Consider the following 20,042-nt stretch of genomic DNA (forward strand, 5'->3'; position numbering starts at 1 on the left):
AAAATGAGTTTAATTTTAAAAGATTAAATAAGTTTTTAAATGGATAAGTTGTTTAGTTTTAAACAACTAAATAAATTTCAAATAAACTTATCCAAATTATTTTAAAAAACAATATTTTTCAATAGAAACTTTTTGATCCTTAATTGTAGAAAAACTAAACTAAATTTTAATAGTACAAAATAAATAAGTTAATTTATACTTAAAATAGTAATGTATGTAATCATGTGTGTTTTAAAAATCTATATTACATGCATATTACACTGTAGTTTAAAACTTTTTTTATTGAATAACATTCGAAACTTAATGTAATTTAAACAAAATTAAACATATTTTGTAAGCAGTATTACATATTTTACAGTAGTTTTTAAATCTTACAGATTAAGTATGCTTTAATGTTAATATGCAAATTAATTAAAAATATATCTGTTTTTAGTTAATTATCAAGATTTTATAAACAAACTAAAAGCATAGTTATTAGTTGTTGTAGGATGGCTACTTACATCAGAACTTTTTTACAAATATGACTAAAATTAAATTATATATTGATACTATACATAAACATAAGAAGATAATTTAAAATAAAACTAACTATTGGGAGTTGTTGCAATCCTTCCATTTGCCATTTTGTTGTCATCTCTGAATAAAGAATTAAAAATTATAATTAATAGAACAAAAAGATAATTAAATAGAAATATTATAAAAAAAATTAAAGAAAACTTATAGACTTACAGTATTATCTTTTTAAAAACATGTGTACGCCATTACTTTAATAAATAAAAACATAACTTTTTAAATTTTCATCTGTATTAATATCAACAAAATAAACTTACAAGCAATGTTGGAATTTAGAAGCGAATTGCTGATGAATTTTGTGAGGAGTATTTGGAAGTAGATTGTTTTCATAAGCTTCTTGGGCAGTTTCTGACCACTGTAATTATTAGTATTTATTAATATATTATTTATTATTTTTTCGCATTCAAAACTAGACTTTTTCTTTAAATTCTTAACTACACATTTGTTTGTGACAGCTTACATATAGATAAATTTAAATTCAGTTTTATGCAAATGAGAATCCAATGTGAGTAATGAGTCAGCAGACGAGTTCTTTATGACGTAATAAAAGACTGCTAAATACATGTGCCAATGAGCACACTTGTTTTCTCTTGAGATTTTGAAATACTAGAGTCTGATAGTAAAATGATGTACAAGTAAAAAATATTGCAATATATAAACGCTGTACCAAGTGTTAGAAAAAAAACTAACTACTAAGATTTATTTGTATTTAATCTAAAATGGCTATTATAAAAAACAAACTTATTAAGTATGTTTCAACTATTCAACATTTCAGTTTCATACTATTTAATATATTGTTAAAACTTTCAACTTTTAGAACAAAAATAAAGTTCTATGAAACAGAACTTAATTTGTTTTTTAAATTGACAGAAGGGTATATTTTTAAAAGGGTACGAAAAGGACATAATAAACATAAAACGTAATTTACATTATCAATTCAGACGTACTGAGATTAACGTACTTCTGTGTTTTGTACGAATTAGTTGTGTAAATATTGTTATTATGACGTAATAATATGACTAGGGTGCTCGAATTATCCCATAAAACTAGACAAATCTGAATTTATGTTTAATAAATTGAATTGAAGTAAAGTCTAACTTATTTTTTCTATATATAACCTAAAAAGGTATTGATACATAAATAATATAAATAAACTAAATTAGCACAAAAAACTGTATTGAGTTTTATTTAAATATTTATACTAACCAGGAATATACAAACAATAATATAATATTTAATATTGTTATCATAAAATTAATTTACGTTTAAAATTATTTGAAAATAAAAGTGTTAGCATTTATGTAACGTGTTGTTTTTGTGAATTTAATGCAAATATTGTCGTTATTGCGTCATAATAAGATTTCCTGATAAAACTTTAAACTTGCTTCTTATTACCATTCGCTTCTGGTTGAAGTTTAAAAACATGAAATTTTAATTTTTTATAAAAATACTTTTCAATAATATAAACTGATTATAAATATTATTTTGTGTTAATTGGATTAAAAGATAGAAAAAGTTATGTGATTTTGCAAGGTTTTCTTACTGACTGAGGTAAATACTTTTCTAAAAAGTTTGTTTATACAAGCAATTAAGTGTTGATGTATTTAATTACAAAATTTTACTGCTGACATCAAAAATTGACTATTAAGCGATGTCTAGTTAAGTTGCAAATTAATTCAATTTTTAAACTGGTGTAAAAAGTTTTTTTTTTTTAATTTAAAAAATAAGTTAAATAAGCAAAAGTATTTAAATGTTTATTTTATTATTTTACTGCAAACTTAATATTAATAAGTAGACAATAATTAAAATTATAAAATCTTTTAAATTATTTTAATGTGTTTTTTTTAGTTTGTCTATCTTAATTGAGTAACAACTCAAGTACATGTTTAAGCGGTGTAAAAAAGAGAAAAATTTGGATTTGTCTTTATTTTGAAACTAGCAAACCATGAATTTTGCATCAATAAAAGTTGGAATGTTTCCAATTTTTTAACCGGTTCATACGTAAACAAGTAATTGATATTTTAAAGTGGACAAAATTTGAAATTCTTTATTTTAAAAACACGTAAACTCAGTTAGAAGATTTAACCTTATAATTTCTTGATTTTAAACTTTGTTTAGTGAAATTTATTGGAACAAAAAAGTTCAAAAACTAGCACAACTTTACAATGAAGTTAGTTTTTTTATTTATAGTTTTTGACCATGTAGTCCTACAGATTTTAGTAAATTTTAATTTAGCAATGTAATTGGAATAAAGTTTTGGAACAATTTCAAATTTTATTTGAAACGCTTGTACTTATCGTTTTAATAATGATAAAATCAATTTTTTACCTACAAGTTTGTCTAAAACTCAAATAAACCCTTAGTTGGTTTTATAACAAACTGATTAGTGAGTTTAATTATTATAAGCAAAAAAAGGTCAGACGTATATAAAATGTATTTAATAGACTTCAAACTATTTAGAAGTTTTTGTTTGTGTTTTATTGAAATCCGTAATTTAAACTTTCAGGAAGCTAGTTAAAGAATACAACCAACAAACAAAAAATTGGAACATATACGTTTTAAGCACATATAAAACTTTTAAATGTTGCCATAAAAACTGTTTTGAAATTTAAAGTTTTTTTATTAGAGTTCATCTAAAAGAATGTATTTCCAAGCACTCACAATGTTTTCACCAAAATAAACCAAAAATCAAAATTACCCATATTTACAAATAAACTTCAATGCAATAAGTTTTTTGCTGTAAAATTTGCAATCAACCAAAACTATTTACATTTAAACTTAATTAAGGTTTACACAAAGCTTTATTTAACAAATTTATACCTTTTTAAAAAAATGTCATACATTTTAACCCAGCTAGGCAGACAAATTAGCTCAAAAGTTCGGTAAAGTTGTTCAAACTTTTTTTTTTCATGTCATCAGCAAAATACCACACCTACCACTTGAAAGCGCCAGAGAGAAAATTTGAATGAAAATTTAATTCGGAAAAACTTGCTCTTGTAGTTAAATAGCCGGTGGATTTTATGTAAGCTTGTTTTATTTACTTGTAGAAATTATATAAAGTATTGATTTTAACATGATTGTTTTAAGTTGGTGTTTATTGTTTGTAAGATTTTCTTTTTGTTTTTCTTTTAATTTGTGTTGATAATTATGTGATAAAGTGTTTCCTTTTTAAATAATTGTTTTAAGTTTGATTTAAGATTTTTTTTTGTATTTAAAATAATAAAATGTACTGATGTCTCAAGTGTATATTTTAGATGATAGTTGTAAATAATGTTTATTAACATTAAGTAGTTTTTATTTTTGCATTTATCTAGGAAATTTGATGTTAGTTTTACTAAATTAATACATAACTGTCTAGAAATAGAACGTTTATTCTTAAATTTTTGAAAAAAAGTTGATTTTACATATTTTATATATAATTGTTGTTACAAAAACTTTAATGAAATAAACTTTTAAGACTTTGAGGTAAATTAGCTAAAATAGTCAAAGCTTATTTGTATTTGTTCTAGAAATGTACCCAATCGAATTTATATCAGTCACTTTTTATTAAAAACTAAACAAAACCATTTTAGTTAGACCATTTCCTTAGTACATAAAATACATAATCAACTGTATAATTTAGCTAAAGTTTAAAAATTTAAAAGAATCTTTTAACTAAACAACATAGCTATTTTGGTTTAGACTTTCTCTTTTTTTAGTTTGTTTTAACTCAGAATTCTATTTTTAGATGAACTTAAGAGTTTTGACCTCAGTAAACTAACACAATTTAATCGATACTTGTATAACTATTTTCGTAGTAGAAGGTAAGCATGTAGACAAATAATTTCAATAAATAACTTAAACCTTTTTGGTTATTTCGAATTAATAAATAAATATAAAACCGAATTAATCAATTAGTAATATGCCAGCGGACCTAGTACGTATAGTTAATTAACTAAATCAAGTTTCTTAATTTAATTGAAACTAAAAAATGAGCTTCTACTAAACAACTTTGAAATTTATAGTCATTAAAAGGTGGTTATTAATATGTTATAACAATTTAATATTATTAATACCAATTTTTTAATTTTAAACTAAAACTTAAAACTATTGAAACAATTATTAAAGTAAACCCTAATCAAACCGAGAATTTATACAAATAAACAATTAGTTTTATAATAGATTAGGTAAAATAAACAGACAGTAGTAACTTAGTTGTTGTTGTTGTGATGAGTAATTTAAATTTGCTTTATTACGTCATAAAGACGCAAAAACGGCTGGAAAAAATAAGTTCGGAAGCTTTCAGCTGCCTTAATTAAAATTAACAGGTTTATCAATATAGTGACTTCAGTTTATGTACTTTTACAAAAATATACGTCTTACTTACATTTGTTAGTTAAAAAAAAGTTAAAATTAATTTTCAAATCATTTTCTTTTTGTCAAAATTAAACAATGTATTTCCTATTTAAATATTATTTAATATTTAATAACGAAGCTATATATGTAAAAAAGTAAACAATCTTACAACTTAAATTTTATTTAATTGTTTAAAACAAACCTGAATATTTCCCACAGTTTTTCCATTCTGGCCACTTGGTGGAGTGATGAGTTCTGGTTTGACTGAAGGTGCTGTAAAAAATAATAAAGTTATATATATATATAAAGATGTATTAATTATACTTTTTATGAGAAACTATTAAAATTCTATTTATAGTTTCAACTGTGCGTTTAACGTGTTTATAATAAGTTATATTGTGTTGTAATAGTTATTAATAAAGTTTAGCAACAATTCTCGTCTAAATGCTGCTATATAAGTTTAAACACACTTTTTGGAATTTAAAATGTACAAAGTATTCTACAAGAACAAAAACTAGTTTTATAAAAAACTATATTAGGTTGAAAGTGTTTTTCGTTGTTAAAATGATTAATGGCAGAACTTTACTTATATTTTAACTTTTAACAAAACGTAAAAAAGTTATATACATTAAACGTACTGGAACTTAACTTATTTATATACTTTTTTATGATGTTAAACTTAATATTACAACATTTTTAAATTAATCTAAGAATAAATAAATGCATTGTATAAGTAAAAGAAACAGTATGAATTCAAACTAAGATTAAAATAAAGAATTATAAAAATATTTTAATACCTGAAAATAACTTTATTCTGGTGATATATAACTGTTTTTATTAACAAAATCATAAAATATTATCAACTACCAAGAAACTAAACTAAATATAAAACAAAACTTAAAAGGAGCTTTATATGATGAACATATCTATATGTTTTAAACAATTTTAAACCTAAATGAAATTTCAAGTAGTATTTTATTTTCTCTTGAGACAGATCTTTGTTTACATAAAAATTTAAAGTTTGTTCTTGAAAAACTTCATGCTATAAATATCACATATGCGGTTTCATTATTTATCGACTTATTATTACTATGGTAAGTTATTAAAGTAAACAAATAAAATTAATTTTTTATAGTAGTTTTATTGCTAATATACTTTTGTTGGTAACTGTTTAAATAAATACTCCAAAATATGTTTACAACTTTTTCATTTTTAAAAACTAATTCAAAAAACTATATAAAAATTGTTTATTTTATTTATTAAAGTTCACAAGTATTAATGATTTACTTTTACATAAATTCTGTATTAAGATAAAATGGAAATTTATCAAACTATAATCATAATATTTTATCATGTTATACTATATCTATATAAGTGGAAGTAAACTATCTTGTTTAAATAGAGCTTTTATGACTAATCTTTTTTTTTAGTAAAACTTTTTTTTTCCAACTTTATCAGTAAGTCATTTTAGAATACAACAAAATATATATTCAAAAAACTATGTTTGCTTTATACTTAAAAATGTTTATCAGATAAAACAGAAAACTTTTTATGTAGTTTTTATTTTTTTACTGTATTTTGTATTAGAAAGGAAACCAAAAAGTGACAAAGTATTAAATAACTTGGTAAATAATTTCGGTATAATAGTTTGTTAAAAAGACGTAAATAAATTATCAGAACATGTTTAAAATATTTCTATATACATTCTAAATATTTTCTTCAAATTAAGCATTCGTTTTTAATAAATCTGGAATCTTCATTTAAAGCTTTACTAACTGCAAAGATATAACCATAATATAATAATGTTTTCATATTTTAAACCATTTTTTTTTCTAAACCCCTATAAGTGTTACCCAGAATTATAGTATAATAAAATACAATTTCTATATATAACTTAAGCTTAGTTAAAACATTATGAAATAAAAAACCATAGCTTAAAGGCTACAATTTAGCACAAAACTTTTCTAAGTTTGTGGCATTTTTTATATATTTGTGGTCAAGTTTCGGTTAACCTCACTAAGATAGTTTAATGCAACAATTTTCAACAAAATAAGTCTTGAACTGAACATTGCAAAATTTTTGCTACAAACTACTTAGTTATTCACTTTTTTATACTTACATATACCTAATTCTACAATATTTTTCACAAATATTATAATTCATAGTTTGTAAATATTTAAAGCTTACCCTTATAGTACAAATTTTAATTCAAAAATAGGCAATATGTGAAAACCATTCGTTCTAAGAGCATGTAAAATTTGCTTAACACAAACTTAGGCTATTTTAATTTTTAAAAACAAAATTTCACAGCAACAAACCTTGAAAAGCAGCAGGGTTGTTGCTAGGCTGCTGCTGGTTAGCAACCTGATTTTGGGGCTTGGGGCAGCAGGTGCAAGGGGGAAGACCTGTGGAAATACTGGCGTGTTGCTTAGCAACCTGCTGTGGTGGTTGGTTACCAACTTGGTTGCTGGTTTTGTTTTGTTGGTTAGCAACCTGGCATGGTTGTTGGGGCGGGATTCTGTTGAATTGTGGGTTTTGAAGGTCTTTCCTCGCAAACTGATTCTGTAGAAAAAATAAACTTAATTTTTAAAACATTTAAATAAAATATCAAAATAGCTGTTATGTATATAAAAACTAAAAAATCTACTTTAACTTAAACATTAATTGATTATTTTTACATTTTATTAAATATTAATCCTTACCACTGTCGTAATTAATCGACAAAATTCAAAACTTATTTTAAGCCTGCCTAATGCTTTACTGGTAACATACTTGTAAATAGAAATTAATAACATACCTGGTTGTTTTGTTGGTTGTTGTGTACGTACATGGTTTGAACGTAATTTATCTGGTAATCAATTTGATCCTGCACAATAGCCTTATTGCAAAGTTGCTTGTCATTTTGCATCACGTTTGATTGGACCAGGTTCTCCCTGGACATTTTGGCTTGCGGGATGTCCGGGTCTAATCCGTCGGAATCCTGGTTTAAATTTGGGTTAAAAAGATATAACACTGTTTAATGTATTTTAATCTAGATTTGTTTTAACTTTTCAATCAACTTTAGCTGGCGAAACGGGTCAGCTTTAAAAAAGTTTCACAAATAAACTTTATCTATGGTGTTAAAATATTTAGCTCCCAAGAAATTTTTTTGGGTATAAACTATTTTAAAAAATTATTCTAAACTGTTAACAAAACATCGTTTTTTCATTTTTAACAAATTTTCATTTGTATAAAAATTATTTCAAAATTAAACTAACATCTTCGCTAGATCTCTCTTCAGAGTGGCAAGTTTCAACGAAATCCGAATTCGTGTTCATCCAATGCGAATATTGACCTGTGCCGTTTGTTCTCTGAACATTTGGTGCGTCACTAGCATACATTCCTGTTTTAGTTATTATTTTTTAATTAATTATTTTAATTTTTATTTGCACATTAGGTGCATCACTAGCATACATTCCTGTTATAATTATTATTTTTTTATCAATTATTTTGTTTCTTATTTGCACATTAGGTGCATCACTTGCGTACATTCCTGTTTTAGTTATTATTTTTTTATCAATTATTTTGTTTCTTATTTGCACATTAGGTGCATCACTTGCGTACATTCCTGTTTTAGTTATTATTTTTAATTAATAACTTTATATTTTATTTGCACATTTGGTGCATCACTTGCGTACATTCCTGTTTAATTATTATTATTTTTTTATTATTTATTTTATTTCTTATTTGCACATTTGGTACATTTTTATTTATTTTAATGGAACTTTTTCTCAATTATGTCAACTAAAGCCTTTTGTCAATAATCGCATATTTTTACCCTTTAAAAGTGCAACCATTGGTACAGGAATTTAGTTACATAAATAACAAAATAATTCAAAATATTTACCAATATTTGTGGCGATTGCTGTGTTGTTGGCAGTGAAATTCATGGAAGGTCGGAAAGATTGCTTCTTTGAACTGAACCTGGCCTTATGCTGCCTTTTCGCTCTGTTAAATAATTGTTTGATATTTATTCACCCTAAAAATTTTACAATACAAACATTTGAAGAAGAAATTAATTTTAACAACATACAAAATATACACGGTGCAAAAATCCACATACATTTCTCGCTATTTCCATCAGTGTAAACACATCAATAAACAAAAGATAAATTTAAACTATATAGTATTAGTAGTAATCATCATAAACAAATATTTATTACACACAAAATTAGATAAACAAAGATATTTTTTATTAACTTACTGTTGTACCATTTCTTCGGCCATCTTTTTAGTTTTAATTGTATCTTTATTATATAAGTCTTTAAATATTTTTTACCTTTGAAAATATTCAAGTTTTGTTATAATTGTACCTTTTTTATATATTTGTTTTAACATTTGAAATACTTTTTCTTTCTTGCGGCTTTACTTTTTTATTTTAGGAGTTTTTTAAATTACAGGTATGAATATTGTATTATAAAGTTTAATTAACAATTATACAGCATAGCATATTCATTCAAATTTAGGTGTTATTCATAACTACTAAAATTAAAGTTTGAATCTAGTTTTTTAATTAAGTTAGAAATCTTACTTTATTCATAAGACTTTAATATTTTGACTAAAACACTACAAAAAATTAACACAATTTTAAAACAACAATAAAACAATAAACAAACTAAAGTGTAATACGTTGATTACATAAGTTACAAACAATATATTTAAACTTTTAATAAAACTTTTAGCATGTTTTTTTTTTAAACTAGTACTTAAAATTGTACTTTTGTTTTTTTTTCTTTTATATCTAGATTTTTGCTGTTTTAAGTCATTTGTTCTAATTTCATTTGATATAATCTATTTTATAGTCTTCTTTTTTTTTAATTTAATCTCCAAATATTTGCTTGTTTCTACACGTTTTTGCTTGAGTAAGAGTTCTTTTCATAAAATATAATTTAATGTGATTGTTTATAAATTTAATTATTAAATCTTCTCTCTCGTGGGTCAACTTTCATCATTTTGAAATCCTTTTAATTTAAATCTTTAGTCTTAGCAAACTTTTTTATAAATAGTGATTTCTTCTATTTGTTGAATTCATCTTCTAACTGGATCCAAATATAACAATACAAAATACATTTGTTAGTAAATCATTGAAACAAATATAACAAAATTATAATATATTTTCAAATCTATGACCCTTTTAAAAATGCGACTATTATAATTAAGTTGTGTCTCACTTTATTTTTCTTATAAATACCTAATGTAAGGCCACAGGTTGACTACTATAACAACACAAAATACATTTGTTAGTACATTATTGAATCAAATACAACATATTAAATACATGCAAATAAACTAAACACTTATCAAATATTTCTTCAAATCTCACCTCAATCCGCCCCTAGCAAGGGGTTTGAGATTATCTTCCTTGTTGACGAACAGTTTCGTTTTGAACAGGGACTTTTGATCTCCCAAATTATTCTGACAAATTTGTCCGCCAGACGGCGCCGGTGAGCACTCCTCAGATGAGGGGTTCGTAGAAGTCTGTAAACAAAATTAATTATTTGATTTTATGTCTTGAAGTTTTATGATAAAAAAACTCTGGTAATAATTATTAATAAATTAATTATTAATAATAAAAATTTTCTGGTAATAAAATGTTGCTTATGATATTTTTGCAGATTTACAAGTCGTATTGTTTCTATTAAAATATTTTTTTGTTATTAAAATTTAATAGAGAGTACAAACTTTGACTTACAAAATATATTTCTCGCTTTTAATTATGTGAATTCATTCTTAGTATTAAAAAATGTACAAACTAACAGAAGCTTTGAAAATATGCGGGTGCGTTTTATTTTCGAATAATTTTGAAAAAGGTTGATTTTTCTTCAAAGGGCTGCAATTTGGTACCATTGGGGGCTTCAAGCTGAAATCATAATAATAACTTTGTATATTTATTTGAAAATATTATAAAGATACATAGCAAGCTGTGTAAACTAACTATTAAGTTTCAAATATATGTATATTAAATATTTTCATCTTTTGTAGTTTTTACTTTATTCTAAAAGTGCTTAGTTTTGTTATTATTCATTTATCATAATTCCTAACATTTTTATTTAACTTTCTATTGTGAATTTTTAATAACAAATAATTAAAAGCTTGAAAAGCGAAGGCAAAACTACCTATATAAAATGTGTTATCTAATTAACTAAAACAAACTTGTTAATGGCGACGTCTTCTGCAGTTTTTTGAGAGTCGGTATCACTGTCCTGTGTAATAAATAATGTTTTAAAAAAAAATTGAAGTATCTCAAAGCACAACTTCTAAATTTTTCTTAGCCAAGTTGACAATTTTTAAGCTGAATTAAATACAAAAGGTTAAATTCTGTTTTCTTATTTATGCGTTGAAACTTGTCATACATGATCCAAAACAAACTAAACAAATTGCATGACTTAAATTAGATTGCATTAGGTTGTTAACAGTACTTATACTTTCTACATTCTTTATTTGAAAACCTTATTTATCAAGCCTATTACATAGGTTCCCTGTTAACACTTATTGTGCTTCAGTTGTTTTAAATATAAAACTATTATTAATAAGAACTTACAAATTCAATTCCCAAATCCCTTAAAACGTCTGCTTCGGTTTTCTTATGCTTTATATTAATACAAAATTTAAGATTAATATGATATACAAAAACTATTTTAAAAGAATTTAAATTAATTTCAACTCACAAAAGTAATATTGAGATCTCTGTAGACATCGGCCTCGGTTTTCCGGTATTGAGGCATATTTTTCAAAACCTCTCTGATCTGTTCCTCGTGAGATTTCTTCTTTGAATCAGAAGTTTCTCCTTCATTTAAAATAAAAACATTTATTTAGCTGTATTTTTACTACAACTTTAATGTACTTCTATAATATACTTGTATATTGTTATGACTTGTAAAAATTCACATATTTTCTAAAAGATTAAAACGCTTTTTAAATTGGAATCTAGCTAAAAAACGTATCAAATTTGGAACTTAAATTGAATTTTATTTTACGCATTTTCAACGTTAAAAAATTAAAATATTTCAAATAATTCTCACCAGTATTGTCTTCGGAGAGTTTTTTATCTGGGGAACTTTTATCCGGGGATTTTTTTTCGGAGGATTTTTTGAAGTTATTCTGCCACTCCTCATACTGCGGCATTAAACGATACTGATTTTCCTTAAAAAAAAACAAGTTTATAATTTTAAAGATTAAGAAAACACAGTTAAAAAAACAGAAATTAAAATAAACTCTGAACTAAAAACTTACCTGTTATTAAATTAACTAAAATCAACGTTTTAAGTTATTGGTTTTCTATATTTTTAGGTAGTATTAATAGAATTATTTCCTTTTTTAAGGTATTACAGAAAGTTTTTGATAAAATTACAATGTTGAAACAAAGTTTAGAGTTTATTTTACTTATAATTTTTTGTTAATTTAAAATATGTAGCTATTCACTACTGACGGAGAAACTAACGTTTTATTATTTTTTAATTTACATTTGAACACCTAATAATGGGAATTTATAAAACCTATATAAAAATGTACATTGCTGTTTATAAAAGTTAAGAGTTTATTTGACTATTTTTACACCTTTTTTGTGACTTTAAAATATATGTTATTCAAAATTGACGGAGAAACTTAAAACTTTTATATTAAGTTCAATTTATATTTTAAAAACCTAAAGTTTTATTTCAATAATTTGTACCTAAAAAACAATAGAAATAAATATATCACTATGAGTAAAAGATCTGTTTTATTTATTTCTTTTGCTAATTTAAAAACCGCTTCAATTAAAATTTGATGGAGAAATGTCACGTTTTTTTTATGTTTTGAAAACTAACCGATTGGCATTTATACTTTTCGCTTTTTTCTTTTGCAAAGCTCGATTCGACCAGCTGAAATTCGAAAGCAGCTTTTCGGACCTGTCTTTCCAAGTTGAAAAACCTGATAAAAAGTATTTTCATTTGTAACACCAGTTTAATACATCTCATTAATACATTAACAATTTGTACTAACTTTTCTTTGTAACATTTGATGAATCTGTGTTCCCAATTCAAATTGGGTCGTGTTTTTGTGTGAACTTCATTGTGCCACAAACATCTGTTCATCATCAACCAACTACCGCACCTCTCCTTCAGAAAAGTTGTCTCCTGCAAATAATAAAAACATTTGATACAATTAAGATACCACATCAAAATACTAATACTTTAGAGCAGTGATTCTTTTGGAGCAATATATCATAGGAGCATTAATTTGTATAATTTAAATGTATACGAAATATACAAAACAGTAATAGTTCTTCGATTCAAATTTTAGACAATTATAAGTTACAAGTTAATTTTTGTGAAATATTCATTATTTTATGATTAATTTTCATTTTGAAAGAAAAACTCAAACATTTAAGTATCTATATAGGCACAAAGCATATATATGCTTTAGATAAACACTTTAAACTTAAATAGTCCTAATTTTTGTGATTTATTATTATACTACTTTTTAAAGACTTTAAGTAAAATATTTTGACTCTATACAACCAACATTGGGGAAGATATATCAAATTCATCAACTGAAAATTGTTTTTTCTTATATTTTAAGTAGTTCATTTGCTTAGAAAATATGACTTTATCTGTTTTGGTATGTCCTGTTCTAATTATTTTATTGTGTAAATAAACAAATATAGTATTCTTTTTACTATTTTAATGGAAGAGTAATACCAGTTATACTGAATTCTGAATACTGAATAATGTAAAAATTACAGTTAGGAGAAAACGACTCTGATGAAATATTTCTTATTCAATGTTCAGTTATATGTATACTGAGTTTGAGCAGGAAATATTCATTCTAAACCATCTTGCTACTGCTAACATGTACACATTTGTATAATTTGTTGTAAAGTTCTTTTTAACAATGTTTTTTTTATAAGCAGTTTTTTTATTTAAATTCAAAGTAGTTAAGTTTAGTATTGTTTTATACATTTTTAAAGTATAATCTTGTTAGATTTAAATCTTGTGTAAAAGTTTTGACCAAATTTAATGTATTTTCTAAAGTATGGTGTTTTTATATATTTTTTAGTGTTTTTCATTGTTTTATTAATATAATATGTTTATTCATTATCATGCCTAGTTTTATACAGAGTAGCGATATGTATTATAAATCATCAGAATTGAGTATAAGTTATGTATAAATTTAATTGTGGGTTTTATTGTGGTTGTACACTACACTTTAGCCCTACAGAAGTGTTTAATTTTGTTTACAAAATTGGTAACTTTTAAATTATTTTTAGTGTTTTATAAAACATTATTTGTCATAAAATTTCCATTGCTAGTTATGATATGTTAAAATTACAGCAGTATCATTAGATAATTTGTAAAAAGTTTTACACAAAAATAAATTAATTACCTTCTAATAAAACAAAATTAAAACATTTTATACCAAATTAAAGGATTACACTAGCCATTTTTTGCATTTTATTACAACTAATTAAGTATATAAGAATGGAAGCTAATTAAAAATAAAAAACATAGATTAAAGCAAATTAGAAACACTAAACACATAATTAGTATTTTAAAACAGTGTTGTTTTATATGAATTAATAAAACTTTCTTGATAGCTAATTAGAAACTTTTGTTGTTTATTTCATAACTAATTAAGCTTAGATTAAGATATCAGATAATTTTAACATTCCAATAAAAATAACTTTTAATACACTACTTAACCTTATTTCATCCACTTTATAATAAAGTTTTATTAATTTTTACTTAAAACAGATTAAGTAAAAATACTTTATTATAAAAAAAATACAACGTCTAAATTGTAATTTTAATATTAAATATTTTTAATAAAAAAATTATTATTTATTACCAAGTTAAAACAATTGTTTTTTGAACTAGCTTGAAATATATATAAAACAAAAAGTTAACTTATCATGAAATATAAGTCTAATTTATAATACAAACAGAGATTAACCAGGTATAAACTACAGATTACATAAATATACATTTTGAAAACAATCAAATTGATCATTTTTACTAGATAGATAGAAGTATTGATTAAGCATAACATTTATATCAAAAAATTACAAATACCCTAAACCATAGTGCAAAATAAAGACCTATTTTATCAGATTTAATATTATATAAAACAGTACCCGAGACAAACTAAATTTAATTGTGTGTTTAGTATTTAATATAAAAGGTACAAACAAACAAAAATATCACAGTACTAAAATATTACTTTATGTATAGTACTTTATTATAAAATATTTAAATATCTCAAACTAACCAATGAGGGTATCATCTGGCATGTTACAAAGTATATTTTCTCCAGCTCACTATAGTACACAAACACGCATTTTAAATAGTCAGTGTGTGAGTTGGCATTTGTGTCGCAGGTTGGCGTGTGTGATTTGTACGTGGCTCTCAGTTCCCTCTGTGATTGAAACAATATATCAACAATTTTGTTTATTTACTATAAAACTTGATTATAAACTTTTAACTGCATTTTTTTATGATAAATATTTTATTTTAACTTTTAAACACCTTATAGCCACTGTAATCTAGTTTTAATTCTAGGGATAAGCTTTTAAGAAATTCCTACTCAACAATCTTTCATAAATTTATGTATTAAAAACAGTACAAACCTTAACACCACTCAGCCAGTCTTTAACAACAACTTCCAATCCCTCATAAAGATGTAGAGTTTCTTCTTTGCTGGCTTGTGATAAGCTGTAATATAAAAGTTCATATTCAAACTTTAATAAAGTAATAAAATAAGTAACATAATACTTTGTATCAAGTTAAAGGTTGAAAATTTAAAGCTGTAATATAAAAACATTTTGGTAAAAGTAAAAATTCATTCTATTTAAGATATAAGTATTATATTATAAGTTATATACAGTATAAACTAGCAACAAAACATTTAGGTTTTAAATTTTGTTTTTTTTTTTTTTTTGAAATGGTATCTACTGTTAAATGAAATGCACTATGAAATGAAAATGATAAAAATAAAAGAATGTGAGATAAAAAGGTAGAAAATACTACCTTAAAATAAAAGACTTGTAAATACTTTCTTATTTGGGTAAAATACTGTCTTTGTCTTATTTAATATTAACCTAAAATACTGTTATTATTTACCTGAAGGACGCCAGTTGTAACCCATGGATGTAAATTACTTGAATGTTAAACAGTGTGATTATCATAAATTAACAAAACAAATTAAAGACCATAGTAAAAAAAAATAACAAAATTAACCAAACTAATATTGGTACTAAATATTACTTAGGGCTGCTCTATAAAACTAGGCATGACAATTAATGGAAACGTTTTATATTACAGACTAGATGTAAACACTAATAAATATTTAAAGAACATCACATTGTAGAAAACACTTTAAATGTGGTCAAAATTTACAAAAGAATTAAATCTAACATAAGTATACTATGAGAATATATAGTTAAGTTAAGATCTAACTACTTGGAATTCAAATCAATAAACCATATTAGCAATAAAAATTATTTAAAAGAACTTAACAATAAGCAATATAATAATTTTTAAGTTTGGTTCTGGTACTACATCTAGAAGGTCTTGACTAAAATCTCTACACACTCTCTAGACCTGGTTTATGTAGCTGCAATTTAAAAATGAAAAATTTTACAGGATATAATTTCATGGGATCAACTTGCTTTCCGGATTACTAACTTTATATTATTCAACATTCTAAAATTAATGAAAGCAAGTGAAACATGGACCCGTTACAATTATTTGGAATTTGAAATTTTCAAAATATTTTATCAGTATAAAAATTTTAAACCATATTTTTTTACACTACCCTTCTATTTTTCAAGAAATATAATTTTAAATAATTAGAAACCCCAATTGTTTAAGATGCCAACCTTACTTAAAGTTGGTCACAGCTTTTATTAAATATCAATTTCTAAGAGTCAAACAACAAACCAAGGTAATATTCTTTTGACAGCTTCGCCATTGGGTCCATCAAAATTATCAGGATTTTTGTAACAGTTCTTAACAACTGAAACAACTGTGTTGAGTCTCATTTGAACTTGGGTATTTTCTACTTGGGCACTGTGAAATTATTTATATTGAAATTATTATAAAACTATAAACATTATGCATTTTATTGTAATAAATATAAAAGTTGAATTAGTACAATTTAGTTCAAAATACATGAATTTTTCATTAAAAACTTTAATCCTGTGTTTAAATTAATAAAAAATCTTTAAAACTAAGGTTAAAAGGGGTCCAAGCATATATTTTACTAAAATTAATACTGGTGACAATATTGAGTAGGAAATTTAATTTTTATGCAATTTTTTTGAACCCCTTAAGTTAAGATACACTGCATTTTTTTAAGAAATAAACAATAACAAACTTTTCATTTATGTAGCCATCTATTAGTTCGTCCCTCAGATCTGCTTGGTTGTCTTGTGGCATGTTTCTCGGGGAAAACTGTGAGAGTAATTTTGATAATTAACATAAAAAAAATATGAGAAAGTACATATCTGGTGGAAAAATTAAAAATAAAAAGTTTTGCAAAATGACCACACCCATATAAAAGGCTTCATCAAAATATGTAACAAAACATTGGAATAAGCTTCATTCAAATATAGAAAACACCTGAAACCTTGATGTATATACAGGAAGCATATTAAGGCCATAAAAGGGGTCCTTAATTCTAAAAAAAGTATTCCTAAATTTAATACAATTTATATCAGATTTACCTTTAAATATGAAACTTTTTTAATTTTACTCTTTTAAAAACTCAAAACAGTTTGACCCATTTAACAAACTGTGGCCCCTGGCTGCAGCAAAAACTTTACTTCAATCAACTAAAAATATTTTGTAATAAAAGATTTATTTAAAATACTTCTGTGTCATCTTTATAACTAGTTTATAAACTTTTTTAAGCTTGCTAAATAAAGATTTTTTAGTTATTTAAAAATATTTATTTCTGTCAACTACTGCACACATAATCTTAAAATAACTTATTTTATCAAATTTAAAACTTTTTATCAAAAATATGAGTATACAAAATGTATTTTTAAATGTGGTAAAACTTGCTTACACACTAAAAAAATGACATACCTGTTAATGCTTTTTTATAAAAGAGTTAATAAATTAAATAGTTATAAAAGTATAGTATTTAATTCATCGAAATCTAGTAGTATAAATTCATTACTTAATGACTTATAAATATATTTATAATTTGGTACAGTTTCAATTCAACTAACTTGATGATTATTTGTGAAACCATTTGTCATTTGCTCTTGGCTCGAGGACGACTCGCAACACTGTGATGTCATAATTGTTGATATATGCTGCTCTCTCAGTTATGTGTGTGGGGATGCTTGTATGAAAAAGATAATTAAACTTTTTTCATACCAATAAAAAACAATGAATAAATATAACAAATGTCTGTTGGAAATATAGAGTTTACTACCTTTCATATACTGAAATAAATTTATTTATTTATTACATTATATATCATTCTATTTTAATATTATACTATATTAAAAACATATAGCAGTTGACTTTAATAAACATACATATATACATTAATCAATTATGTATATACTTTTACTTTGGTTCTGATAAACTACATTATACTATATTACATTACAAATGTATGTACTTAATCTGAAAGTACTTTGACTTGTAACTGTGTCAGATGCTAGTCTTGTCTACGTGTCAGATATGAATACACATCACTATATGAACACTGCTCTATAAAAAAGAGAGATTATCTTTTGTTTTCTCTAAAACAATAGACTCTCTCAAAAAACAATGAGTGACAAAGGACAACAAAGAAAAACAAAAGAATAGACAACACAGTGTTTCCATATATGGAAAGTCTTGCAAAATAACCACACCCGTACAAATTGCCACGTCACCAATTTTAGTATACGTGGCAATAAGCACAAAATATTCACAATGAAAATGTTTGCACATATAGTATTTCAATATCAAAATTTTAATATTATATTATGCAATTCAAGGACCCCCATAGGCTACATTCAAACTTTGTTTTAGTTGATTAGTGAAAAATTCTCTTATTATCACTACTTTTTTTAGAATCTGTAAAAAAAAATCTGACAACAAAATAACTTTTCTTAAATTCCAAATATATCTTTTAAAGTCATTTTGGAACATTTTGAAAGATGATGACCTCTGTGATTCATAGGGGGGCAAAAAGTCACTGATTAAAATAAGAAAATCAAAGTTTCACAACTTTTTTGCATAACTTAATACTTTACAACATTATAACATGTAAATCACAAGCAGCTTCTCTTTTAATTATTCATAGTTTTACTTTCAATTAAATTTAAAAAACATATCTTTGAAACAAAAACCCTTAGTGGCATCTAATTTAGAAAATAACCTTAGTTTAAATTTTAGCAAAAAATATTAAAAACCCTGAAACTTATATCTTTGAGCAACATTCAAGTGAAGTATCACTTAAAAATAAAAAGATAAATCCAAAAGAATCACTGCAAATCTTTTTGTTTTGAGTTCTTCAAAACATTTATATACAAAGTTTAAACAAATTCTACTAATGAAACTTTAAATAAAATAAAATTAGAAAGTTATAAATTAATCAAATTAAAAAAAAAAACAACCGCTAGTTATACAATATACAAATGACCATTCAAGCTTGATATAATCTTAACAAAGTAACATTATTTAGAATAACTAATTTTAGACAGATCTGTTTAACTTAATTAAATACCTGTTAAAGATTCTGCTTTTTGACCACACCCAAAGCAAATCTTATATTGAAATTTAAAAAAATGACACTATAATAATAACATAGTTTTTAGAACACATAGAAAATTTTTATAAATAAAGTCCTAGTTTAGCTTACCAAAATTAAGCAAATGTTCATTATAAAACCATTAAGACATCTATAAAAGTTAGTTTAAAAATTTACCCACAACAAAATTAAATACACAGCAGTGAAATTATGGGTGACATGTAAAAAAGTTAATTTTTTCATACCAACCACCTACTTAAACTTTTAAAATTTAAGCAATCAGAAACTACAGATAAACTAAATTCCACAGAAAAATAGATAAACTTAATTAGAGACAATTTATAAGTTTGTTTTTAATTTAA

The 20,042-nt window shown here is 24.2% G+C and overlaps 1 protein-coding gene across 4 annotated transcripts in view; it reads right to left on the reverse strand.

Annotated features, from left to right (window-relative positions):
* LOC145837926 (uncharacterized) overlaps positions 1–20,042 on the reverse strand; it is a 53,829-nt gene that overhangs the window by 16,199 nt on the left and 17,588 nt on the right. For 3 of the 4 annotated variants that reach the window (XM_082945417.1, XM_082945415.1, XM_082945414.1), the window contains exons 2-21: positions 18,161–18,276; positions 17,302–17,378; positions 16,866–16,994; positions 15,554–15,638; positions 15,196–15,342; positions 12,931–13,064; positions 12,756–12,858; positions 11,970–12,090; positions 11,616–11,734; positions 11,489–11,536; positions 11,101–11,150; positions 10,705–10,807; positions 10,271–10,425; positions 8,795–8,895; positions 8,166–8,290; positions 7,706–7,888; positions 7,227–7,470; positions 5,111–5,181; positions 831–928; positions 590–636 (exon numbers count right to left, since the gene is read on the reverse strand). In XM_082945417.1, the coding sequence (XP_082801543.1) occupies positions 590–636; positions 831–928; positions 5,111–5,181; positions 7,227–7,470; positions 7,706–7,888; positions 8,166–8,290; positions 8,795–8,895; positions 10,271–10,425; positions 10,705–10,807; positions 11,101–11,150; positions 11,489–11,536; positions 11,616–11,734; positions 11,970–12,090; positions 12,756–12,858; positions 12,931–13,064; positions 15,196–15,342; positions 15,554–15,638; positions 16,866–16,994; positions 17,302–17,378; positions 18,161–18,232 (2,212 nt within the window). In that variant the 5' untranslated portion in view covers positions 18,233–18,276. The remainder of the gene's footprint in view (positions 1–589; positions 637–830; positions 929–5,110; positions 5,182–7,226; positions 7,471–7,705; positions 7,889–8,165; positions 8,291–8,794; positions 8,896–10,270; positions 10,426–10,704; positions 10,808–11,100; positions 11,151–11,488; positions 11,537–11,615; positions 11,735–11,969; positions 12,091–12,755; positions 12,859–12,930; positions 13,065–15,195; positions 15,343–15,553; positions 15,639–16,865; positions 16,995–17,301; positions 17,379–18,160; positions 18,277–20,042) is intronic. The other variant, XM_082945418.1, reaches the window with a different exon arrangement.

The sequence above is a fragment of the Thalia democratica genome, chromosome 6 (assembly GCF_965202585.1).
Source record: "Thalia democratica chromosome 6, ktThaDemo2.hap1.1, whole genome shotgun sequence".
Taxonomy (NCBI): Eukaryota; Metazoa; Chordata; class Thaliacea; order Salpida; family Salpidae; genus Thalia; species Thalia democratica.